This window comes from Syzygium oleosum, unplaced genomic scaffold, assembly GCF_021117445.2.
Source record: "Syzygium oleosum isolate NSW1041296 unplaced genomic scaffold, Sole_v2.1 Sole_v2.03, whole genome shotgun sequence".
In the NCBI taxonomy this organism is placed as follows: domain Eukaryota; kingdom Viridiplantae; phylum Streptophyta; class Magnoliopsida; order Myrtales; family Myrtaceae; genus Syzygium; species Syzygium oleosum.
In genome coordinates this window covers 14,435,717-14,461,912 of record NW_026607487.1, presented here as the reverse complement: position 1 = coordinate 14,461,912, position 26,196 = coordinate 14,435,717, and the positions used below count along the sequence as shown (strand labels likewise).

Below are 26,196 nucleotides of genomic sequence, written 5' to 3'. Positions count from 1 at the left end.
CACATTCTACCTAGTTGTCTATACAATGTAGCAAATTTTTGTTCCTTATCTAGCTCACTCTCCATACTTCTCTTTACTGTTCTATAGTTGGAACTTACCTCTGCGAAACTCCAGACTTTTCAACCCACTACATGTCACAGGCAGGAAGGCCAGAAGGGAACACAACCACGATCTCAGGAGCTAGGGCAGGCACCCATGACGCCCACCTACCAGAACAAATGAGCAGCAAGCTGATTCAGTATCGCGAAAACTCAGAAGAGAAAAAAGGACTTATGGATGAAGGGAGCTATAGGTATAAGGAACTAGACTTCGGCGGCCTAGAAATGTTAGGGTTCTGGACTTTTGATTTAATTTGGCAGTCTAGGGCAAGGGAGGAAGTCAGGGACAAGTTTGGTTGCTATGAGTAATGGGTATTGCAAATGAGAATGTTCGAGCCTCAACGTTGTTCTGAGCTGGAGGAAACAGGGAGAGGGCAGAACCGAGAGTCGGTGAAAAGGGAGAACGATCAATGAGGAGGAGGAGCTCCATGAAATGGAAGATTAGTAGCAAGGTACAGATTTGATGGGAGCGCCATGAGTGGAGATGAGACACAGGACTTGAGGATTTTTTAGGGTTAGCTATCATCATGGATAGAAAGAGCTCTTACAGCAAAGAGAGAAGAGCTCTTACTTACGAGAAGAGAGATGATTTTCAAGTGTGGATTTTAATGAACCACATTTTGGAGTCAGCTGAAGAAATGAAACAATTTGAGTTGAACACCGAAGGCGAGAAAGAACTAATTACAATTCCTTCAAGTTGGATCTCAAAAGAACTTCATCATTAGCACTCTGTAATAACAAGTCCCACGCCTTCGTGGTTGGGCTTGAGTTGACCTCTAGTCACTGTCCATTTTTGGCAAGAAGATACTATCTCGTGTCTGTAAAGGAGCAACCTATTGCGTCTCGATCTAGTTCGGAAGCAAAACTATCTATCCATGGCTTTAGCAACATCTAAGTTAACATAGTTGTGTCCTGTCCTTCATTTTGGTATACCTTTAAATCGCCCTCCTCTGTTTTGCAATACCTTTAAATACCGTGTTCCGTTGCCATACGAAGAAGTCGATGACCATTTTGTGTGTAAGAAAGCTGTCCTTGGCGATTTTATCATGCTGGCTTGTTAATTCTAAAGCTCGCTAGGTCGACATTTGTACCAAACCGTCTCCCCTTGATCGATCTCGATCCTCTGCCGCTGAGCTAGCTACGGGACAGCGCCATGATTTAAAACGGAATACGAGACTAGCAGGGTATTCGATGGACGTTCAGACAGTCGCATCTCCATGTCCCACGCCTCTAAATTATGCAAAAAAAAAAAAGTTAAAATAGAAATCTTCGCCGCAAACAGTCAGACGGCGTTAGGGAGGCTGAAGACAGGAAACAGACGGGCGTCAAAAGGACATTTTGGCGGGTGGGTGGGTGGGGGTTTCGTTAGGTGCAACCGAACTCGCATTTAAATACATTTCAATTAATTTCTTCGCCGGCCAAAACAGTATAAAACGCGACCATCACCATACGGCCGACCACCGCCGATCCCCGTATTCGCTCTCTCCGATGGCCGCTCACACCCTTGCGGTGGTCCTCCGGAGCTCCTCCGGCGGCCCCCAATTCCTCCTCGCGAGGCAGCGGCGGCCGCCGGAGTTCGGCGACGAGGAGTACGATTCCTACGTCGATCCCGACCTCTGGGACTTGCCCTCTGCCCGGCTGAGCCCCCTCGCCGGACGGCGGCCGGGCGAGGCCCGCGTTCGCGTCGAGGGCGCGGCCCCGTGCTCGGAGACGGTCGATTTGGGACGGTTCGATGTGGATTCTGCCGTCGTCGAGGTACTCGGTGAACTGGTAACACTCAACTGGAATTATTCTGATGAAAGTGGTGCTGAATTGCTACGGTTTGTGGTCTGATAGGGTCTGGGGCTTGTTGGGCTGGAGGTTTCCGATGTGGGAGAGTGGAGGTTCTTCAAGTACGTCGAAGAAGCGGAGTTCGGACCGGGATTACCCGTTAATACGGTCTTCATCGAGGGCAAATTGATCGCTGGGGACTGTAATTTACCAGGTTTGATACCACTTCGTGGCGTTTTTTCTGCAGTTTCTGGAGCATTTTGAGGTGTGCATCCACGGGTGTTATCTGTATATGACAGAAATATATTTATGTACTGTGTGCTAGCGATGAGGTTGCATTTGCATCTTTTAGTAATTCTGACCATCTGGAAGTTGCAAGGATGAGCATAAGCACGTGGATGTCATTGCTATTGTTTTATCCCTTCGGATGTGGTTGACGTGTTAGGATTGCATTTGCAGAGTCATGTAAATGGATGTCCATTGAAAGCTGCCTAGACTGGCTAGTGGACGTGAAACCAAGTAGTGATCGTGTTGGACCTTTAACGGTTCTGGGTCTGATAAATGACTCAATGCCACCGCCTAAATTTAAGGTCCCGTCAACCTTACTCTATCAGGTTTGTTCTTGCTTCAGTCAACTTCTCTGTATGTGTGTTGTTCCCTTGAACATTTGAGCAGAATTCTTCAATATATTCCGCTAATATAATAGCAAGACTTTAAAAAGCACTTTTTTGGCTGGCCTTCATGCCTGTCTTTATAAGAGAAAAAATTCCACATTGGTGCGTGATATGTAATACTTGAGCGCGATCTCTGAAATCATTAAAAAAAAAGAAGAAACTGAATCTCCAATCACCTCTTCTTACTTCAGGAGTATCCTCCAGGTGTTGTAATAGTTCCCATGGGAAGTAGGACAGCAAAGCCTTTTCACACCACCAATTTAGTGGTGTTTGCACCTCGGAGTAGTTCAGATGAAAGTGGGGAAGGTAGTTTTATTATGTCGGGAGATGCGCTCATAGTTGATCCGGGATGCCGTTCCCAGCACCATGAAGAGGTAAGGATGTGAGTTCAGTTTGTTTTATGCATGCATAACTTAGGCGCTTTGATCCATCGAGTGCTTTGTAAGCCTCTAAAGTTTATAGACACAGAGTAGAAACCACTAATTCCTAAATGTTGGGTCAGTCCATGAGCTCCAAGTGATCCTAATAGATTTGGTCATTCTCTAGAGTTCCTACGCGTTGTTAACTCACTCTTATGATGACCCTCTTCTGTAAAGGCCTATCTTCGCAGTTTAAGTCAAAATTTTTACTTGCCTAAACCAATTATAAAAGAGTTTCTTTCATCTTTGTCTTGAATGGTTGTACACCTTCTCCCTTTCATTTACTTCTCATTTTTCTTGTCCTACCAGTCAATCATCATAGCATAAATTCTGGGCTAGGCTCATTATCTGCCTATTCTGAACTTAGCTGTCTATGTTCATGCCAGAATGCATGATTGGCATAGTTTCGGTCCAGTAGATATTTCCATCTAACTGAGTGGCATTCGGCAGTTGCATATAAATTCATGAAACAAGCATGTTATAGCTTCCTCAGTCTAACATATGCGTGAATGACATGATGGTGCATGGGAAGCTTAATACAGCAAAGAAATTTCCAGCAAAAAAGAAAAAAGAAAGTGGGTCAAAAAGTCGTTCTCGTCCAACAATTCTATGAGTACCCATTCTAAATTTTAGGCATTTTTGCTTGTTGACAGATTACGTGTTATTAAATGTTGCGAGTCAATAACTGTCCATGTAACCAATCTAGATTTGCATCTCCTTTTGTTTTTTATTTACGAACTTATTTGAAAATTTGTTGATTTATATTCTCCTATTTATTAGCTTGGGAAAATTGTTGCTGCCTTGCCAAGAAAGTTGATTGTGTTTGTCACCCATCATCACCATGATCACGTTGAAGGTGAGTTCTCACCGAAAGCTTTAATACAGTACTGAAAGCTATTTCATTTTTAAAGGGGCTCTAAGACTAAAGTTTAGTCAATCAAAACTGTACCCGATATGTATAGAGAATCGTTGGTCATGGTATTATATTCCCACTAAAATGAATATATGCGAATTGGAAGGGAAAGAACTTGGAATTTATAGAAAGGCCTTCTCTTGCCTAGACTCAGTCCACAATTGATCCAATGGTCTCATCTTGGGTTCCACCATGGGGCCGACATGTTGGATGACTGAGATAACTCATTTACAGGGAGAATCTTACCTGAAGTTTGGTCATCTGTATCAGTGAAGAAATTGTGGTTTGGAGAACATTGATTTGCCCTGATAGCATAATGCTCCCTTATTTCCTGGTCTCATGGTGCATCCATTTCCTTGCGATCCTAAACTTTGAGTGGAGGATCAAGTTAAAAATTTTAGGACTACTGCATCGACTTCTCTTCTGTCATTTGATGGTTTATAAGGATGAATATAGAACTACAGTCGGGGTGCATGAGATGGACTGGTCAGTTGGTTGATGCATGAGCTGCTGTTGACTTTAGAGTCTTACAATTCTGGTTATAGCTGAAAATGTATACTCTCTCTCTCTAATGTACGCATGCACACATCAGCGAAGTCACACATAATGTCGCATGCGCCCTTGTGCTTTATGGCACGGATGTGCTTGCTTGCATTCTCCAAAAGCAGATGTGATCACCATGGATGGATGGATTTAGAAACACCACCCCCCCCCACAAAGAAAAAAAAACCCTGTTTGGAAATTTTTGCCACGTACTCTAGAAATATTAATTGCTATAAAAGCTTTTGCTCTTAAGGAGACACTTGAGGAAGGTATTTGAGTGCATTTATAGTCTTAAAAGTGGTCAATACTATTATCGATAAAGCATCTTTCTAATGGCCAAAGTGGATTGGCTCAGTTGGTAAGCTTCGAACTCTTTGCACACCATGCCTAGGTTTGAATCCCACTGCCTGTAGTCCCCTTTGGTAGGCGATCTGTAAATCCACCATAAGACCTTTTAGGCTTGTGGTATGCCCTGGCCTTGGCATGGGGTAACCTCCCATTTCAAACAAAAAAAAAGCATCTTTCCTAATATGCTGTACTATTTTTCTACCCTTTACTGGTTTAAAAGAGGAATTAAATTAATAATAGAATTCTCCGTCATACATCTATTGCAACAGAAGTCTTTTATCCTTAATGAATTGATTGCTATGGCACTGCACGGCTTATGACATTTTGCACTAAATTTTTTTTCAGGTCTCTCGGTCATTCAGAGATGCAATAGTGATGCCACCTTATTGGCACATAAAAATACAATCTCTCGCATTCAGAAAGGTGATGATATTGCCTACTTTTTCCCCGATTGATGCTTTTCTGAATTTGTCTGTCCTCAGTCCGCCTCATATCAGTATTACATATATCCCATCTGAGGACAGATGAAACTACATATAAGCAAACCAATAGATTCATTTACATATGCGTAAATGTTACTGCAATCGCACAAATGCACCTGGGTGTTGAAAGCTTAGCTGAATATTTTTTGGGCAGATGTTTGGTCTCTTGGTTCTACTCCAGTTTCGGGAGCAGAAGACATCTGCATTGGTGGTCAGAGGTTAACTATAATTTTTGCACCGGTAATTCGCCTTTATATGAACAACTTTTCTTTCTGTATGGTTTATGGATCATAAATTTCAATTAAGTTCAGAAAGTCATTGCTAACGAGACAAAATAAACTTTTATTGTATGCAAGATGCGTTAAGACTTGCCATTCTTTTTTACTAATTTGGTAAAGTACTCATGACTTTTCAGTCTTCTCTAGATATGCCAAATGGAATGCTAGAGCTGAGTTTTTCTACACATTTTCTTCATTGTCATGTTTTAGGAAAATCTATGGTCCAGTGGCTGTTTCTGTTGGATCAGTCCCATCATGAATATTGGAAATTGGATTTAAAGCCAAAAATTTTGTTCATCGGATCAATTTTCAAAAATGTAATGGGTTCCCTGTTAAAGCAGTAACTCACTGACATTTAAGAAATTTTACTAAAGTAAAATTATAAATTTTAGAGTTAACGAAGGAAACTTACGACAATCAATGGTTATTACTTACAGATGGGCTTCATTGATTTACGAACTTGAAAGAAATGTCACGATCATTTTGGTAAGTTTACTATGAATAGGGAAAGAGAAAGTTACAATAATTTTAGGTTGCTTACTATTTCTCAAGAGAACTTACAATCATTAAAGACTTTCAAGCTTGCGAGAACTTAAGGTAATTTACTATCTCTAAAGGTAGATCACTGATCATCGTTTACATAGGTGTATAGGTAATTTACAATTATTGAGGCCAATTACTAAAAGGTCGGTCTCCTACAACAATTTGAGGTACATTACTATGCTATTGGTTAATTACTAAGTTATAGGATATGAAATCTATAGCTCAATTACTATGTGAAAATGGAAAGCATTAACTACATGTGCGATTGAGATTACAACAATTTTAGGCCAATTACAATCATTGGAGGTATAACTATTAAGAACGGGAACTATAAGTAATGACCGATTGAGGAAAATTACAATATGGTAGGATAATAACTAAGTGATTCTATTGTTGAGTTCTGAAGTATAAAGGGTAGTTGAATTAGTAACCACAGTGAACTGCTAATTATGACTATTTGAGGGAAATTGTGATATTAGTTGGATAGTTACTAGTGACAACATACTCTAGGTACAAAGTGAAATGATGGATTTTGCGAGGTCCAGAGATTTCGAATCATCTTATTTGCTTATGTTTGTGTTGATTTTGATTTTTAGGGGGACTTCACAAAGTCATATATTTCTTAGGTAGTAAATTACTTGTAGCTATAATCCTCAAAATGAGTAATTTACTCTCAAAGTAATAACGTCTTATAAGGCACAGTAATTTACCTTATAGACAGTAATTGAAAGTAGTAATTTATCTTATAATATGTAATTCCCCCTTAAAGTTGTAATTTCCCTTGTAATTAGTAAATTGAGTGAGTGCTAATTTTTTATGATTATAACTATTATTACTCTTAGTAAATTGCTACCAAAATCTAATCATGGTCATATACCACATACATTGTAACTGCAAAATGATGTATGTAAGTTATATTTTGTGTTCGTAAGATAAGATTTAGCGTCATAAATTTAAACGCAAAAATTATCTTACATGTCATAAATTATCTTTTGGGTTCGTAAATTAACTATAGGCAGTCATTTCTGCACACCAGATGGGGTCCCGTTTTTCTCATACGGGACCCTAGAAGCACCCTGAGTTTTAAGATTGCCTAGAACTTCTGTTATGGTTATGTCCGCCAAGTCTTGGATTGTGCACAAGTTTGGGTTGCATAGCTCTGAATTTGGTTGGACATCCATTTGGTTTGAAACTTCTAGTTTCCTCAACCTATGTCGTATAAGTTGGTAAGCTACTTGATCAGCTGCTTCTCGAGGTAGTTACCATTGATAATGGTTTAGGTGCAACCATGTTTAACTCAGTGTGTTTTACTCCAGTCATGTTAGATTGGGGAGATGGACTGGACCTGAAAACTAAGTACATAGCATGCAGGTGTTGTCTTACTTTTTTCTTCTTGGTCACCAGTAGAAATTGCCTTGAAAAGATTGCATTTTTTTTGGCATCAGCAATGTACTATACTTTTTCGGATTTTTGCTGAAATGTAATTAGATCTTGAACCCTCAGCCGAGACTCCGGGCTTAAAATACTGCACGCACATAAAGTTACAGCAGAAAGACTATTAGTAGTTAAAGTAAATAATGAAGTGTTGTTCATTTTCCGCACTATACATGTCACCACATATCTACTTGTACTTCAATCTGTCTAGAGATTGTACACAAAATCACTATCTATTTTAGTTTGTTTCACCTTAGATGTTTGGAAGACAAAGATAGCTGCCGGGTCAGATGCTTTAAACCAAAAATTGTTTTGGCATATAGACACACTTGATTAATTTCTCTCTAGTTTATTACCTGTCTAATTATTGGTATCAGGTTTAAGAAAATAGTATGTCCATCTATTTGTTTGTTATTTTATTGTTCATGGAGGAATTCTTTTAACTCAGGGGCACACGGATGGACATATGGCACTATTGCACAGCAGTACTCACTCACTCATAGTAGGTGATCATTGTTTGGGGTAAGTTTCTTGGAAGACTCTAGCTTATCTACAGGTCATCTTAAAACTGGATAAGGATGTAAGGTTATAGAATTTGAGGTTCTAAATTCGGCGAAATATTAGTACTTGTGGATCGATCTGCTTTCATGGAGAGCCTACTCAAATTCTAAATGATTTAATTGGCTTACTCTGTTTTATATATACAATGAAGGAAGTAATTTTGTGTAATCTAAAAGAGAATTACATGACATCATCACTTGAGTAGCGAATTTATGCAAAAGTAGGTCGATCAGGGATAGTACTTGTATTTATTAATATTTTTTACCTAGGTTGAAAATTGTAAAGGTCATGGAGATATAAAGTGTGGCTAGTTTAGAGTAGTGTAATGTCTCGAAGTTTATCTGGTAAAACAACAGATATGTAAAGGGTAGCTATTTTATTTAATATTTTATTTGATTCTGGCTCTGTGAGGTGTGAGCATGTACCCTTGAGTTCGACTCATCTATTTCTCTAAGTTTGATATGCATGGATTTTCAAAAATGATCTACAATCTGGGCATGGGAATTGATATGTCAAAAAAATGAAGATAAGGGAAAAACTAGGAGAAGAGATGATTTCAAATGACATGTCAAATGCAGATAAAATGTCCCATGTTCATTTCTCTCTCTTTCCATTTTATTCATGAACTGCTTACTCCTAATCTTTGGTTTCTAACCCTTGAATGGTGTCTTGATGTATTAAATGATCTCTTCAGCCAAGGAAGTTCGATACTGGATGTTACTTCTGGTGGAAATATAATTGTAAGTTCAATAACAAATTCTCTTCATGCTTTTTTTTTTCTCGATTCTCTTCATGCTTTACCTTTGTTATTTTAGCATGTATTGATTGCACTAGTTGGTCAATAGTCTTTCCCAATGATCATAATTGGAATCCCTGTGAGAGGATCTAATTTCAACTCTTGGGAGAATAAGCTTGCTCTATCCGAGCATCATCAGTGTGAAGTGTTATAATGAGAAGACAGTAAAATTGAAAATTTGACGCAACCAAAATGAAGTTTACCAGAAAGAGGAAAATTTTCTTTTCATGTTTTCTGGCTTGGGTACACTTAGTGAGTCAATCCCAATTTTCTGTATCGGATGTTCATGTGCACATTTTTTTTGATAAAGGAAAAGTTCAACTATAGGGCACTTAGGGGTGCAAACCCTATACAAAAAGAGCCCAAAAAACTAAAGCCATATAGAAAACAGCTCTCAAAACCAAAAGGGAGCGCAAGTACAGGAAAAATCCTCGACTATAAACTATGGCATTTACATTCATATGCAAGTTTCCACTATACTAAAAGTTTATAACTTCAAGCCAGTTCTTAATAACAATAGAAATGGAAGATTCCTCTCCATCAAAAGCTCTCTTGTTCCTCTCCTTCCAAATCAACCAAAAACCAGAGAGAGGAATTGAGGTAATCCTTCTTTTCTTGTTGCGCTGGAAACAAATGCCATGCCAAGCCCAAAGTTCTTGCTTGAGGTACCTCCAATAATCCAAGATAACAGTATAGGAAACTGTCCAAACCATTTTCCTCCAAGAACAATGAAGAAGGAGACACCGCACTAAATTTGCCTCCTTTTTGCAGAGGAAACATCCATTAACAAGTACTTTGCCTCTTAGTTGTAGGTTATCTAAAGCAAGGATTCGTCACCAAGTTGCTTCCCCAGCAAAAAAAAAAAAAAAAACTGTAGTCAGAACCCTCACTTGCCAAATTGCTTTAGAGACAAATTGTCCCCCCTTGATACCCTTTGATGATTGCTTCCCACTGTCGGTAACTTATGTTGCGAAAGTTTGAATCTTTTTGCATAAAAGAATATTTTCATTTTGCATTTTCTGGCTCGGGCACACTCAGTCAGTCATTCCCCTTCTTCTGTCTCTTATGTTTATGTGCACATTTTTTTTTTGTCTGAGAAAAGAATTGTCTCCCCCTTGATAACATTCGTGATAACTTCCCACTCTCAATTACCTATGTTTCCTAGTTTCTTCCTAATTCAGATTATTTGTCAATGAATTGTGTTCTCTCATTCTTATGATATCATTCCATATCATGTATATAAGTCGAATTTTAAGAAATTTAGAATACTAGGCTATATAAAAAAGATTCAAATAAATCAAACTAAGTTAATTATAAGTATTCATGTATGTGATAATGCGTAAATGCTGGGCCTCTGAAAGTCGAGGAAAAATGAATGAGAGAGGAATTGAGATTTGATGGTTAGGATTTACTTTGTACACCAAATGAATTTACCGTAGATATTGTATGACTATTTACTAGTATACCATCGGAACGACTAAACAATTTTCCCCACGTTCCGCCTCAATTTGGAGCTTATAAATTATATGTTCCTGACTTGTTACAAATGTAACTCAAACAGGGACCTCTAAGAGATTTTGTAAACAAATTGGCAAGTCGATCACTAGATTTACAAAGGCTGTTGCAATTTCACCATAAATCGGTTTCTTCTTGACAAAGTGGCAGACAATTCTCATTGTGTATAATACTTTCATGGGACACTAGATTGAAAGCTACGTGGAGTGCAACGTGATTTGTGAAGGATGAGAAACGAAAGAGAGTAATTGTGACTGAATAGTTGGGTTTTACTGTGGACCCCTTATCTTTTTGTAATATACATTATATGGTTTTTCAGATGTATACACTTCTAAGCACCTATACTGAGAAATAAAATAATTCCTTAACCGTGCCACAACACAAGCAGCACCTGTACCCTATACTGCATTGACTCAGTGAGCTCTTCGTAGTTATATGCATCTTATTTTGATTTGGGCTTTTCCAGGGATTATTTTCTAAATTAAGCTCCAGTGATGAGTTGGTTACCGGGATTTCCATGGATTTAACTGTTTATTTACTTTGTTATGGTGTCTTTGTTTAAACTTGAACGCGATTACGAAATTTACATTGACGAACTCGAACTTCAAAAGTTCATTTAGACTTCAATGCTACTTACAATTGTCTTCTTGAGGAGTCAATTGATGGCTCGTCTCACTTCTTATCAGTTAAAAACTTTTAAATTATTTGGTCAACTGTGGAGTTTTTATTCGATATTAACCAAGACAGAGCTGTATTATGCCAATTAAGAACATAGCACTTCTCTTATCTAGTGCTGCCAAAAGATTCTAGAGTTAATTGTGAATGAACAAATGTGCAGTAATTTGGGAAACCTTAAGAAATGATTGTATTGTCTTCTGAGAAGATATAGTGCTCCTATGCTTTGTTATCTTGAAACCATTCTTGATGACCCTTCTGCTATCACAGGATTACTACCAATCAACATACAAATTCATGGAGCTCTCTCCACATGCTCTCATCCCCATGCACGGGAGAGTCAACCTGTGGCCAAAGCACATGCTTTGTGGATATCTGAAGTATGTAATCAGCTTTGCTCCCTAGACTTCTATCTTATCATACTAAAACCTACATCCAAAATTACAACTCCACCTTCGCAACTTTTATTTGTTACCTTGGAGGTTTCTTTTTATTATTTCCAAGAAAAAAGTTTGGTGGTTTTTGGATCACTGTCAAAGATCGTGTGGGATGATTTGATGGCTTTGGCAGGGTAAACATTTTCAACTGTTCAAGGAAAATACTTGGTTTTTCAGCTCATGCAAAGTACGAACATAGACATTAATTTTGGCTGCTTCAGCTTGTATGAATGATGTCACGTGTACGGTTGGTGTCAGATGTGCATTTGCTTTACTTTCCCTAAACCTGATCATTTTAGGTCACCAAACTACATTGAAATTAAACTGGGACAGATAGCTAGTTCTCACTGTCGCTTCTGTATTCAGGAATCGTAGGAAGAGAGAGGAAACCATATTGAAAGCTATAGAAGGTGGAGCGCAGACATTATTTGACATTGTTGCAAATGTCTATTCTGGGGTTGATCGCAGTTTTTGGCTTATTGCTTCGTACAATGTGAGGGTTCACGTGGATCATTTGGCCCAACAAGATAAGTTGCCAAAGGTTTGTCCGAAAATTCAACATTCAACCTGCAGTTACAATTGAATGCTGAATACATGTGTAGGTTGGTTGGTCGGGCACCGTCCATTAATGTCTTTCTCTGCCTGTGTGCCTACTAACTTTTGTACAGAGAATTAAAAATAACTATGTTTTGAGGATGAGTATTCCTTATATTTAGATCCTACAGGTTAAAAAATAGAGACGCTTTCTTACTTCAACCGGAAATTCTAGAACTGAACAGAATGAATTGAAATGACCCTACTGAACGTTTTCTCTTAATAGAGCAGCATGAAGGATTTTCCATTTTACGCCTTGATTCTCGTTTCACCTCAAGCATTCTCAAGTCCAGTCATTGGTTGTCCTGGATGTGAAAAAAAGCAAGCCTCACTATCTTCACAAGGGTACTGTTGTAGCATTTCTTGTCACTGCTTTGGAAATCATGTGTTGCTTAATAGCCTCCCCAAAAATTAGGAATTATATGGAAATACAAGGAATTATACAATATACATAATAAGTCCTTCATTCTAGAGTGCTTTTCATATCAATTCTGATGGCGTTCTTCTGGAGCTTCTAATTGTGCTGTGTAAATGATTCACATTTTGCTATCAAAGCTGTTTCTTTATGCAGCTAGTCCAGTGTCGGGAAACAATTATACTAGTTTATCATTCAGCCAATGATTTTGACCAATTCTATCAATGTAACTCCAGTTATTGCAGAGGACTACTTAAGAATAGTGTCACTCTTGTAGTAAGTTCAGCTTTGAGATTGAAGTTTGGTCAGCCTTTTTAGATTTTTTTTGAGGAGATTGTGTTCAAGCAACGGCTAGCCTCTAGCAATGGAGGAAGCTATTCCATTTGCAATAAAATTTTGCAACCCTTTCTAGCTTGAATTGATTAATATCAGCCTCCAAGAAGCTATCTTCTCTGTATTCTTGTTACCAAGTGATCTTTGATGTTGAAGTCGATCTCATTAGATGGTGAAACTAAAATGAAACTAGGATGAACCAGGTAGTCGAAATAATAGGGAAAAACCTGATTTTCTGTGTAATATTAATGGATCACTGAGTTGAGATAGGATGCCAGAATCCATATTTGGTAATCTAATTGAAAATATTCAAAGCTTTATGGTGGTGGTGGTTCTTATCCTTGCAAGGTTTGGGATTCATCCCATTGTACAGGCAGCCAACACAAGTCATGCTATATTAACTTCTGTTTTTATTTCACACAGAGTCTCTGAACAATTTTGTTGGAGTTAAAACTGAATGAAGGTTAAGAGTTTGCAGGACTTTTCAATGGACACTTTCAGTCACAGTTTGGTTGCATTTGCTGACAACTTGGATAAAAATGAGGCCAAATAAGGAGAGCTGCTCTCTGGTCGGCCTCCACCTGCTCTAATTTAAATTGGACCTTGCATACTTTGAACGTAAGGCCTGAAAGTTCTTAGCTGCTTTTTTAAGTTGATCGACTCGGTAAATCATTAGACATGAGAATGCAAACGCGTTGTTCACTGCAATTGCTGCAGATTTTTTCTTACTGGAAATTAATCTTGCGATAGTAACTCTATAAGTCTTCAAATTTTGACAGACTGATCATAGCTTATTGCCCTGATGCAGGAATTTTCGAGTCAGAAATTCGAAAGAAGCTGTAAGCTGCAATTCTTCATTTGGTGGCTTTGGTCCTACTTTATATATCTATTGATTGTGAGGTACCGGAAGCTAAGCAAGTCAACATTTATAGTTTCTGGCCTGATAGCTGGCTTCGCCTCAATTTACTTAATCAAAACAAGCTCAATGTCAAATAGTTAAAGAGAGAAACTTGCAATCCTCGTTCTCAGAACAGAGTAACAAAGTTATGTCGTCAAACATGAACTTCGTGGATAGCTGATTATCCGCCAGGGGAGGATCTGAACTATTTTATTGCTGTAGTACTTCAGACATGGATGCACATGGGAAAGATATATGCATTCCCTTTTCTCCCTGCTGGACGGTAATCTGCAGGGTCTTTTTATGTCTCTATCCTAGCTTTAATCTTGGGTGTTTCAAATTTTGAACAATTCATGTACCGCAAATTCTCTATACAGATCGCCATACATATCTTTCTTCCACATTAGAACTGAAGCAGACTCGGTGCATGTACAAGTCTGATTACCATAGGATGGATTTGAAAGTTAAATCAGTTCCAGCATTGGTCACAAGCACAAGGACAACGCCAGCGCTTAAATCATTGAAAACCCAGCACTCTGTAACTGATGTTGGGGTTGAAGTTGAACCTCTGGAAAAAGTCGTCGATGCCTGAAAATAATTAGTCCAATGCCTTTTTCTATATGTAAAGAATCGCGTAGCTTCTGATCTGACTGAAGATTTAGCTGCCCAGACTATGATACTCAACCTGTCTCTCGTTTCTTTTCTGCCTTGAAACGTGAACCTCGCACTGCAAATCATGCCATACAACATTTCGCCTGGGATGTGGGATGCTTGAACTTGCAATCATTCATGAGAAAATTTCTCCTCTTACTTGTTTCAAAGCCTTCTCACCGGCCAAGAACGCCTGGCACTTACCATGTGTTCACATCTCCTAAAAAACGTGCTCAGCCCTAATCTCATTCCCAAGTGTTTGCCTTATAAGATGTCCCCGCACGATCATCTCTTGAACGCTGAACTGCAAACCCCGTTTCTTACAGTAATACCACAGAGATGAAGAGGTCGAAGATTACCATGTGCGTTGAAGAACTCACGGTGCGCATCGGAAGAGACAGGAGCTTTCATGTCACCACGACCATAATTTTCTTTCTGTCTATGGCGTTTTTCACAATTGCTTTCGGGATGTACATTCACGATCACGTAAAAAGGCTCGTTATTTCAGATGAATCCTATTCTGCTCAACTGACTCCACTTCTTACATTGGCACCCACTTCAGTGTTTTCGCTATTCAATCTTTCATTGGCCGCTTCTTCACCGATCCCATTTGAACGTGCAATTGGTCGGGTGGGTCCAAAGACATTATGGCATTCAATGAGTGATGAGGAACTTGCATGGCAAGCCTCCATGGTGCCCCGTAACCTAGAGTATCCTTACAATCGGACACCGAAGGTGGCGTTCATGTTCTTGAGCAGAGGGAGACTGCCTTTAGCTCCTCTTTGGGAGAGATTCTTCAAGGGACACGAGGATCTCTATTCAATCTACCTGCACATGTCGGTGGACCTCAGCAATGACGAAATGCCGGAGACGTCAGTGTTTTACAAGCGCAGAATACCAAGCAAGGTTCGAGTCATCTACTCCTTTTATCCTGATCTTGTTCTTTCGCTATGTGGAAGGGCCGGGACAGATGAGTTAATGATAGTCTGTTTAAATTCCAGTGACCGAATACCACATTGCATGTTGTTGATAGGAAGCAGCAAAGGATGTTTAGTCAAATTCCAAACTTAATGGTCATATGTGCAGAAAATAATTTCATTGGGGTGATCATGACTTGATTGTGAAACCCTTTTTTGCAGCCAGTTCAATGGGGAAGGGCAAGCATGATCGATGCCGAGAGGCGCCTCCTGGCTAATGCCCTGCTTGACTTCTCCAACGAGAGATTCGTGTTACTCTCGGAAACGTGCATTCCTCTTTTCAACTTCACCACGGTCTACAGCTACCTCATCAACTCTAATCAGAGCTTCCTTGGCTCGTTTGACGACCCTAGGCCCGTGGGAAGAGGCCGATACAACAAACGGATGTGGCCCACAGTGTCGTTGTCCGAGTGGCGTAAAGGCTCTCAATGGTTCGAAGTCCAACGCAGGGTCGCTGTCGACATAGTGTCTGATGTCACGTACTACCCCGTGTTTCGGGACCACTGCAAGCCCCCTTGTTACATGGACGAACATTACTTGCCGACCCTTGTCACTAAAGTTCGCCTAGGCGCAAACTTGAACAGGAGCATCACTTGGGTTGATTGGTCCAGAGGCGGTCCACATCCCACGACATTTACGAGGGCAGACATGTCTCGGGTGTTCTTGAATAGGATAAGACATGGATTTAATTGTACTTACAATGGCATCACGACCTCGATTTGCTTCCTTTTCGCTAGAAAGTTTCATCCAAACACTCTTCAGCCTCTCCTCAAGATAGCTCCCCCATTGCTTGGCTTTATCCCATAGAACAGGATAACATAGCAGTGTCAAATGGAAGACTGGACATGACTTATGAGGAGCAGGCGTGTTTTCTAGAACTCTCACTGACCAGCTGAACCGTCCTCAATGGAGTAACAAACAGTAGTGGCTACAAACTTGATAAGAGAAATGATTACAAGTTGGCTCAAGATCAAATACATAAGATTGAACTCTGGTCTGATAGCAACAAACAAAAGTCATCTAGGGAGACGTTGACCTTAACATTGGTCCTTTGATGTCAACCTCAGGCTTTTCGGTGATAAATGGCGAAATGCAGCAGACGACATGATTATTCCTGTTTGTACAACATTGCTATCTAAAGGTTTCAAAGAAATGCGACTTTTTAAGCTGAGGAGCCGTCACTTAGAAAGCCAAAGATTGCTAAAAAAGAATGGAGCACCAGGTGTAGACTTTGCATGAAAATAACCATAAAGCAACTAGATAAGATAAGGGAGCATGAGAAGGGCCTAGTTAGTCAGTAGTCACCAGCAAGAATAAGAGGACAGTGAATGGAATTATGGAAGAACCACATCAGAGAGAGAGAGAGAGAGACGGTACTGCACTCACAACTCACAAATGAACTCTCAATTAAAATGCTACTCAAAGGTTGACATTATTTTGGTGATATTACATATACATTAGAGTTGATACCACTTTAAGATTCAAACAATCGCCCGGACAACGATAAATGGTGACAAAAAGAATGGAGCGGGGAAAAGAATAGACGAAGAAAAATAATGTAAGCTACATAATTTAGACCACTTTAACTCCACTCGGACGCTTTCCTTCCATCGCGTCCTTCTTGTTACGGCAATCGCAACAAAGGAAAGGCCCTTGCCAGGGCTTCGTACTGGTTGAGAATATAGAACCGGCGTGAACAGAGATGCCCTCACTAGGTGCAAGATCAACTTGGCACACCGCGCATACAAATAGACTGGATGTGGATTGCCCCATGGATTCCTCAGTCCCTAATCTGCATAACATCAAAATCGGAGCAAATATAAATAAAAGAAAAGGTAGACTTTATCAGATTACTAAAGCGCATATGAAAATATGTCCAGAAATTGATGCCACAAATCACAGCTCATGAACATGTGTCAGTTTTCCACATTATGAAGATCAAGTGTTCAAAATGCCAAAGCAATGTGGGTATATCGTCATAGAACAAGCCATGAGTACACAGGATTCTTGTCCAACCACTAAAAGAGTTTGATGCAGTAGACATTATCAAACGAAGGATACTTTCAAGATAATTTAATGAAAGAGAGCATTTGACAAACTTCAGTATTAACGCTCCGTTGAGATAATTCTCATGAATGAGCTTTCACACAGATGATGTGGCAGGTGCGTGTCCATGTGCATGATGGAAACAGGCAGGTAGGGTTAATCATATACTAATGGAAAGGGGCAACTTTTTGTGCAGGAAGATGGACAGAGCTCTCAAAATTGCTCTCTGAAACAAGTGACAAAGATGCAGACTATGCAGATCCATGCAAAGAGAACCATCGAAAAAGCTCCTAGAGAAGTTTGTATGTTCCACAACCAAGCCAACATATAATCAGAAGTATACTGAAGGGTACACTAACTAGATTCTGTGATACATCATAGCCTCACATTGGTCTAGATTCTGTGATCGTGCAATTCAAAGACTATGGAGTAATTCATGTGAACTTGCTACTTTTCCAAGGTAACAAAGAATAACCAAAATATATGCCCATGCAACCATTGGTCAAAAATAAAAACCATACAAGATGGACATCTCAAAGAAAAATGAAAGAAAATCATCACGTTTAATATACCAAACCATTGATTTAGTAAAAAGAGTGCAAACCTTTCTGCGAGCATCGCTGAGCCTTCTTCAAAAAGTTCTTCAACTATGCCAACGGCTGACAGCTTCTTTGACAGCTTATTAGCAGAACCCTTGGACTTGCTCCTAAATAATAGTGCCCTCAGTTTGTTCTGCTTTTTGGGAGGAGGTGCAAGCTGTATGGGATTATCAGGTGGAATTATGTCAACAACAATGCATGTCGTGTCATCCTTCAGCCCTCTTGTCCTCAATGCTTCCTTCAAAATTCAAACATTATTCGATTTATATTCCTTTCCATACTTGATAACTCTTTATAATAAGGATGTTCAAGAAAGTTCAACGCGACTAAGGAAATTGAGCATGCATCAAATATTAGTCACCAACTCACCTTCACCACTAGTCTAGCAGCGAGTTCTGCAGGCACACCACGACAAGATTGTGCAGCCATTTCAGAGGGAAGGGCGTCCCAAATACCATCTGAAGCAATTATGAGTCTCCCACCTACTTTTGATAACTGTTCACGAAAACTTGGTTATTAGGTTTAAATTTCAAGATAAGCAGATATCACCATTTTTATCTATCCGTACTCTATCGAAATTCTACGTGATCTACTAAGATCAAACAATCTCAACAGAAACTACATTAAGGATATAAATGCATTAACTTCATTCGATGTAATTACAAACTTCAAAACAATATACATAAACTAAAGCGAATACATAGTTTGGGTAGTTAACGGGCAAATACTTTTTAAGATTTTTAAGCAATATTCCGTGACCAAAAGCCAAATAATTAATAGGTGAAGTTAATGTTTTTCTACTGAGAAAATGGACGTCAAGAGTCACAATTGTTGACTATCAATCTGAGGTAGAATCCATCAGCTTTTGAATATTGATTAGGTTCCCATGGAAAAGTGTAGTAGAAATTTTCTGAGATCAGGCAAACAAACACATGGACACATACTATTCAATCTCCTGGTCACAAAATTCTACCAGCTGACTTGAAAGATAATTACCTTCACTTGCTTAACATGGGGTACTGGAACTATAAATTCTCCTACATCCATGTCTCCAATTGACCTGGAAAGGCATAATCCACCGGGCCAACAGCGGAGGGGACCAATCTATAATGGTTAAGAACACATGTTAGCAAGCAAAGTGCAGTAACCCCTAAAAACAAGTAATCTCCACTGATTTCTGATCATATAGCACAACATACTTAAGCAACGGATTCAAAAGAGTGTTTACTGCTGAAGGCAGAACTACGTTGGTGAAACTCAAAAGAAATCCCAAGTCAAAACACCCTTAATTAGATTATAATTATTTCCAAAATACAGATATTGAATTCCCCATGAGGAGTCAGATCTGTTAGCTTTTTTTTTTTGGTCAGACAGATTTGTTAGCTTGGGTTTCATCTTCACACGTCCTTCATTGTGGTCTTTAAGTTTATGACAAAGCCCAACTCCACAAAGCTGGATTTAGCTGATAAAATTTAAGTCAAATTATGGTGTTAAAGTCTTGCTATAATTGCTTTCTAGTTACTAAGATTCGGTGTTCACCTCCATGCCTTCTCTTGCCAAATCTCTGTTCACTGCTTCTGCTCCTCTTTAATGTTTCCTCAAATTCTAATTATAGTCAACCCTTCTTTTAACCAGAAACATATCTCCACTCCATCTATTACAACCATTCTTATCCAACCTGACATCATCATGGCCATCCTGATCACTATGAAGAGAATGTCAAGAGGAAACAAGTCCAGGAGTCAAAAGCACCTTACCTCAGCACCACCAAAGATGCTTAGTCTTCCAACTTCACCTCCACTTGCAGTAACCCGCTCCCTCCTGCAATCAAAGCATATATAACAAATAAGCTATCTGGAAAAGCGGCCAAAGGCATAAGGCTTATAGCACACTTACTCCTCCACATTATCTTCAAGTCTATGATCGACAGTTAGATTAGAAACAGCACCCCCCTGAGCATCTAAAACACAACGAGAATCTCCAACACATGCAACGGTCACAGTCCATCCATCAACGATTACAAATGTAGCTGTTGTTCCGGAGGTTTCTCCTGCATAAACCAATAGATAGGACAGATGGTTCATTTCCAAATTATTTTGTCAAAGTCTCTCTTTATACAATGTCAACTGTTGACCCAAAGAGCGATATCCATACCTCTCCTCTGAAATTCCTTATCTGTCTTCACAAATCCCGCAACTAACGCCCTAGGGAGAGCTTGGAGCCAATCCTCTTGTCCAAGACCACAAGGCATAGCGCTAATAATATGATTTAATAAATGCTCCCTCGAATAAATGGCAGCAGCATTTCCATTATGACCATCGAAGACCTAATGATTAGAAGAAGCGGGTGAGAGGTTGAAAACTAAATCATTCATGAATTACATGCGTGCACCAATCTCCTCTGTTTGATGAATATGTAGTCAAGGAAATGAAATGATTATGTTTCTGATAGTAACTATAAGAGTTATGCAGAATTCACCGTAAGCAATGCCGTCTTTATACATATCCAGTGTGAATATTATGTTTTTTTAGAGCAGTCCTTAGTCATAACACAATGAACTGTTTATGCAACTCCAAGCTTCTAAAATTACAAAAGTTCACTCCTTTACAAATGACAATAAAGCATATAAGAAAGCAGATCCAGGTTAAGCTTTATCATTTATGTGTTGAATCTGAACAAACAACAACCAGTTCTGAAACTTGAGAAGTACATAACAATCCCAACATCAATCAGGAAACTGACCTTCGATTTGAACCACTCAAAAGTCCCACAAAGTTAAATACAGAACTCGAATAGACAATTCGCTTAGCCCTCTCCGATGCTCTGGGGGTTATAGAGGTACCATAAACAGAAGAACAAGAAAAGGCCTAAAAAAGAATAGGTACTTACTGCAAAAACAGAATATGCTGACGAGGGATTTCCATGGACCCTCTGACAGTCCGCCTTTATCAGAAAGAAATCTTCTCCCTTCTTAGATTGGGAAGCACAGCCATACCTCACAGTGGGCTTCTCCAACTTCTCATTCTTCATTTCTCTGCTGATCAGCGCGGCCAGAGGCACTAGATCGTGACTGCGGCGCCTCCCTTCTCCAGAGGCCATGTTCACTTCCCTAATAACTTCAACGCCCCCTCCCTCTGGCTGGCAATTTCAGTTAACCCTTCCTCTAAATTCCATCATCCTCAACAAGCTTAGCATCTAACAACCATGCTAAGGTCAACAATACCCGGAAAGCTCAATAGCACAGCCCCTCACTGGTTAAGGGTGTGGCAAAGTTCCACTCCAGAACAAGACTCTGTTTTGCTTCTGCGATCAGTCAAGAAGTTGCTGAACTTGATCTGCAACTGAACATTGAGAAGATCTGGTTAGAAAACCCACCAGTTACACCAAATTCGGCGGTCAGCCTAACACAGACCACCAAACATCAACCGAGAAAATCAATCCTTTCAGCAGTTTCAAACCAGATTCGGGCCGGATCGACCAGATTCAACCAAGAAAAAAAAAAAGACTGGATACAACGACACGGGATCTGCTCAAGTTAGCTGCTCAATGCACTTCAGACATGGAAGAAACTCGAACGAGGCCGAGCCGTGAACTACCTGGGAGAATGTCTGCATGTGCGGCCAAGCACAGACCCAAATGCAGATCCGACGGTGACCCTAAGCAACAGCGCCCACGTTGGGGGAGAGGGCAATGGCGATGGGTGATAAAAAAGAAAGCAGCACCAACAGACACCAAACACGCAAAAGAAACGCGTATTGATGAGGGAGGGGGCGGGGGGTATGAACTGTAAGAACCCACTAATCGATGACCCAAAAAGATCCCCTTTTTAAAGAAAGCGGGAATAAACAAAACAAAAAAGCCCCACCGGGGACTCAGTTCCGAGAGAGAACAACCCAGGTCAGCTTTCGCCGCTTTTCCTTCTCTCTTTCTTCTTCTTCTTCTTCTTTCACACTCCCCGTGCTCTTCTTCCGCGGACAACCTTAAAAAAAAAAAAAAAAAACAAAGAGGGTGCAATAAAATAGGATAGAGGAAGTGCCGAGCAAATGCGGTTGCTTGGCCAGACAAAAAGCTTCTCTCTTTTTCTTTTTCCTATCGAATGGTGAGGAGGAGGAGGAGGAGAGAGAAAGTTGGCTTCGCTGACGATCGGAAAGCAATCTGTCTGCAAGCCCCCGTCCAGATTTCTGAACCCGCTAAGCGACCGAATCCATCAGAGCTTCCTCCTCTGTAATTTCCGGCAAAATCCTCGCTGTTTTTTACCCGGGAAAAATAGAGGAGCCTCTCCCCGGCCGGACTGGCGAGAAAGATGCGGAAAAGTGGCGTGAACCGAGACACCGTGCAACAGGAAAAAAGATACGTGTTTTGATATGGGCTCATTGGATAAAATAGTTAAAATGCATGGGAAGATTTTAAATAAGGATTTGAAATGCAAATAAAGGTACGAGATGGATTTTGATTCAAATATGAGCCCGAAAGTGGTTATGTCGGTTTCAAAGAAGAGTCCGACTTTTCGGACGGCAAGGCCATTTCCGTCCCTTTTTTTTTTTGAATTTTTTCCCTTTTTCTTTTTCTTTCTTTTTTTTATTTTTCTGATGTGTTCTTTGTCGGTGGCGGCGGCGACTAGAAAAAGGATTTGGCAAGCCTCGCCCAATTTGGCAAGGGACGACCTCTCCCAAGCGAGGCCGCCCGCCGCCTCGAAAACCATAGGTGAGGCCGGTGAGACCCTCGCCGACCTCGCATGGGCTTTCGAGTGTTGCCTCGCCCAGGGCGAGGGTCACCTCACCTCGCCAGCTACAGGCGAGGCGACCCTTGACTATATTTGGCGAGGGTCGAGCACAGGCGAGAGTGGTCCTCGCCAGATCGGGCAAGGGTCACCCTTACCCAACCCTTTTCAGGCATCGTCGGTGGCCGGCGACCAGTGAAGAAAAAACCAAAGAAAGAAAAAAGGAAAAAAGAAAAGAAAGAAAAAGGAAAAAGCGAAAATTTAAAATTGTATTTGGACGAAAATATCATTGACTGGTCGGAATATTTAGCCGGCCGACGACCAGCGAGATCAAGCCCTTATTTGAAACGATTATGGCCATTCCGAGCCCTTATATGAGACTGACATGACCACTTTAAGCTTTTATTTGATGAAATGTCAATTTCATGTCTTTATTTGAGAAAATGAGAGCATTTTAATTTTTCCTAAAATAAATAAGAGTGAAAAACGAACAACTTATGTTTTCTTTCATGAGAAAAGGCTATTTTTGGTTTTTTTTTTTTTTTTGTATTTAGCGCGGATCTCATGATTTTCATAACTATAAGGCTGCATTCGATTGCCAAAATAAGAACTTGGATAAGACGAAAGAAGATAAGATAAGATAGGATAAAAAATGTGGAGCGGCCTGTTATACCATATCCGATATTTGGTAAAACACTAGATATCATCACAAATATAGTAATAAAAATACAAAAAGAAATCACTTAATAAAGTGAAAGAATAAAAATATAAAAAAGTGCGGAGAGGGTTGTACGTTCAGTAGTGAGCGACCGCTGCAAGCCACCTTTTGTTGCCGTGGTCACCAAGTGGTGGTGCCTCCACAGTGACCCCCGTGGTGGCGGTCGTGCCTATTGTGGTGGTCGCGTAAGGGTGCGTATGAATATCATTCTGTGCCCGGGAACTATTTCTGAACAGAAATGAATTTTTTTTATTCTGTGCCCGGAAACAATTTCTGAGTATTTGAAGGCGTTTGATAAACTGTCCAAAATTTCTATTCCTAGAGTAGAAAAGAACATAAATGCGTTTGGTAACTACACAAAATTTATGTTATCAAATAATATTTTAATAATATTTTGAATTGTTTAATTTTTTTTCTTTCTACCCATTTTCTTCTTTGGCCAAGGCCGGCCGTCGCCGCCGCCTGGCGTGGCTTGTCACAGCGCCGCCGAGCCCGGGAAGAACAACACAAAAATAAGAAAAGAAAAAAAGAAAAAGAAGAAAAAAACTGATTCTCAAATTGGCGGAAAACAAGCAAGAACTTTTTTTACTTCTTGTTTCTCTTCCAAAATCGCTTCTGACAAATTTTTGCAAAAATGTGCCCGGAACAAAAAGTTTACCAAACGCATTGCTCCCAAACTATTTCTGAAGAAAAGAACAAAATTTTTACTGTTTGGCACGTTGCCAAATGGGCCCTAAGACCGCTGCGATAGAGTTAGGGCTCCGGATCTCAATTTAGATCTCGACGTTCAAGTGCACACATCATTATCGCAACGGTGATATCATTTGTCGTCACGATGCACCCCCATCCCAACTTTTACACAGGATGATTGACGACGAATACGGGCGTAACGGAGAAATATTCGGTGTCCCCCACTATGATGACTGTCACTTCCACAGGGTTGTCCCAGGCAACGCTGTCATTATGTGGTGGTTCCCCAGCTGTGCAAACCGTGGTACCGCCGTTGCTGCCGCTTAGGTCTTTTGCCCTTTTCTCTTGATCTTTCTGTTGTATAATAACTCACCCGTCCTCGCTGCTCCAATAAGTTATTCGAGATTTTATCTGATCTTATCCTTATCCAAACGTGTCCTTAAATGCCGGATAGCACGATTTGTATCCCATGAAACCTTTCATTTAGGCGACCAAAATGCACCCTAATTGATAGTGGAACGGGCTAGAACTCATAAGAATCATGTTAAGCAGTTAACTAAGTAAAATCCGTTACAGTTAGCTTCTTTCGGTGTTTTGTGTAATTAATATTAAGAAATCACGGCTGACGTGATAGGCACTTGGCCAATTTTTCTATGCACCACGTCACTTCCAAATTGATCCCATGTCACCATTCGTCCAAAACATGATGGGATTCCAACCAAAGAACTTTGATTTGCAAAATGTTGAAAAGTTTATTGCATTGGGTTATCGAACACAAAATTGCGAATTATTTTGTCTATAAGTTTAACAAAATGACTAAATGATTAGTATTTTAGATGTTCATGGAGTTTATCCAAAAAAATTTCGAATGTGACATTGAACATCTAGTAAATTAGAAAACGGGTGGTGTCAATATCGATTTTTGACTTATTGGTTAAGAAATCAAATGATATTAACGCGTATGCGTGTATGATCATGATATATTTCTTAAGGAAAATATCAATAACATGGCAGGATTTTTGTCACTTTACCACTTTCCATTATCTACTTTTGAGACCTAAGTTTGTCTTGCAACCCCACGGTCATGGCTTCAATATCCTCCTTTATAAGAAAAAAAGGGCTAGAAAACCTTAGCCTCAAACCATCTATACGCCCCCAATCTGCCACCAGCCATCACCCCGCCGTCTCTGGCCGCCATGCTGCCATCTTTCGATGCCGATGAGGGAGCTTTTTGTGGCGGTCCTTGGTGGCGACGTTGGTGGCGTCGCAATGAAGGCGGTGAGGAGCCGAATTAGCATTTTCGAGAGTTGAGGGTGATAAACAACCGGATGCGTGCTCGTACATCGATCCAACTTGTTATTTTTATGACTAATTGGTTGGTTTGCACAAATGTGCCTAACCTCGAACGCCGTTTCACCAACCTCTCTCTCCCATCCCAAGTTCAACGAGGGACTTCCAAAGCAAGAGGAAACTTCATTTGCATCGATGCACAGTTGCACACTTCCTTTTAGAATTTCTCGCACCTGCGAGGAAGCTGCTCGGAAATTGTCGTGCCAATTTAAATGGTTGAACAGACTGGACCCATGAATTGAGGGCGTACCTCCCCCTTGGCCCAATTAAAAAGGGGACAATCACCGACTCCTCGCCAACCACGAATTGGTTCGGCCATTTTTGTTTATGGCGGGTGGGTGCCATTTACCGACACACCACGTTCTTCCCTTTTGTTAGGGCGTCGACATGGCGCCTTGGATGAACTTTCGGTGATCGTTTCGGGTCGATATGAAGCGAGTCGTCCGTGTCGAGTCGAGGGAATGTGTGATTGGTCACGATTGTCCCGTTACGATATGATCTTGTGATGACGAGATGAATAAATATTAAACTCAAGATCTCGCTCTTTTTGAGACACACGGATCTATCATTAGCGCTCTTTGGCTAACCCACTTTCCTCGGATTGCCAAATCTCTACCAATCTCCATGAGACACGGACTAGACCTTGTTTACAAACGAGACATTTGTCCATCTTGACTTACCATTACACTACAGCAACTTTGTTGACTTAGCGACATATA

The 26,196-nt window shown here is 40.2% G+C and overlaps 3 protein-coding genes across 6 annotated transcripts; 2 read left to right on the top strand and 1 right to left on the bottom strand.

Annotated features, from left to right (window-relative positions):
* Positions 1 to 1,496: 1,496 nt before the first annotated feature.
* LOC115689824 (uncharacterized) lies at positions 1,497 to 14,036 on the top strand. 2 transcript variants are annotated; one of them, XR_004006762.2, is made up of 13 exons: positions 1,498 to 1,853; positions 1,935 to 2,082; positions 2,328 to 2,482; positions 2,734 to 2,916; positions 3,742 to 3,817; positions 5,111 to 5,188; positions 5,402 to 5,487; positions 7,951 to 8,024; positions 8,758 to 8,803; positions 11,320 to 11,429; positions 11,853 to 12,027; positions 13,307 to 13,446; positions 13,637 to 13,829. XR_004006762.2 is itself a non-coding variant. In XM_030615987.2 (12 exons), exons 1-12 carry the CDS (start codon positions 1,587 to 1,589, stop codon positions 13,826 to 13,828), a joined length of 1,590 nt encoding a protein of 529 aa, XP_030471847.1. In that variant the 5' UTR covers positions 1,497 to 1,586; the 3' UTR covers positions 13,829 to 14,036. The 2 variants fall into 2 exon arrangements, 1 of the variants encoding a protein (XP_030471847.1); XM_030615987.2 differs by lacking the exon at positions 13,307 to 13,446 and having other exon boundaries at positions 1,497 to 1,853; positions 13,637 to 14,036.
* Positions 14,037 to 14,170: 134 nt separating this feature from the next.
* LOC115689826 (glycosyltransferase BC10) lies at positions 14,171 to 16,480 on the top strand. Its single transcript, XM_030615991.2, has 2 exons — positions 14,171 to 15,283; positions 15,517 to 16,480. Exons 1-2 carry the CDS (start codon positions 14,717 to 14,719, stop codon positions 16,159 to 16,161), a joined length of 1,212 nt encoding a protein of 403 aa, XP_030471851.2. The 5' UTR covers positions 14,171 to 14,716; the 3' UTR covers positions 16,162 to 16,480.
* Positions 16,481 to 16,731: 251 nt separating this feature from the next.
* Positions 16,732 to 22,244, bottom strand: LOC115689803 (probable protein phosphatase 2C 15). Of its 3 annotated transcripts, none has more exons than XM_056309260.1 (9): positions 21,865 to 22,244; positions 20,889 to 21,340; positions 20,154 to 20,325; positions 19,896 to 20,049; positions 19,757 to 19,820; positions 18,996 to 19,103; positions 18,369 to 18,494; positions 18,005 to 18,237; positions 16,732 to 17,146 (listed from the first exon to the last, which is right to left on the bottom strand). In XM_056309260.1, exons 2-9 carry the CDS (start codon positions 21,096 to 21,098, stop codon positions 16,927 to 16,929), a joined length of 1,287 nt encoding a protein of 428 aa, XP_056165235.1. In that variant the 5' UTR covers positions 21,099 to 21,340; positions 21,865 to 22,244; the 3' UTR covers positions 16,732 to 16,926. The 3 variants fall into 3 exon arrangements, with proteins under 3 accessions (XP_056165235.1, XP_056165234.1, XP_030471819.1); XM_056309259.1 differs by lacking the exon at positions 21,865 to 22,244 and adding an exon at positions 21,596 to 21,845; XM_030615959.2 differs by lacking the exon at positions 21,865 to 22,244 and having other exon boundaries at positions 20,889 to 21,577.
* Positions 22,245 to 26,196: the final 3,952 nt, after the last annotated feature.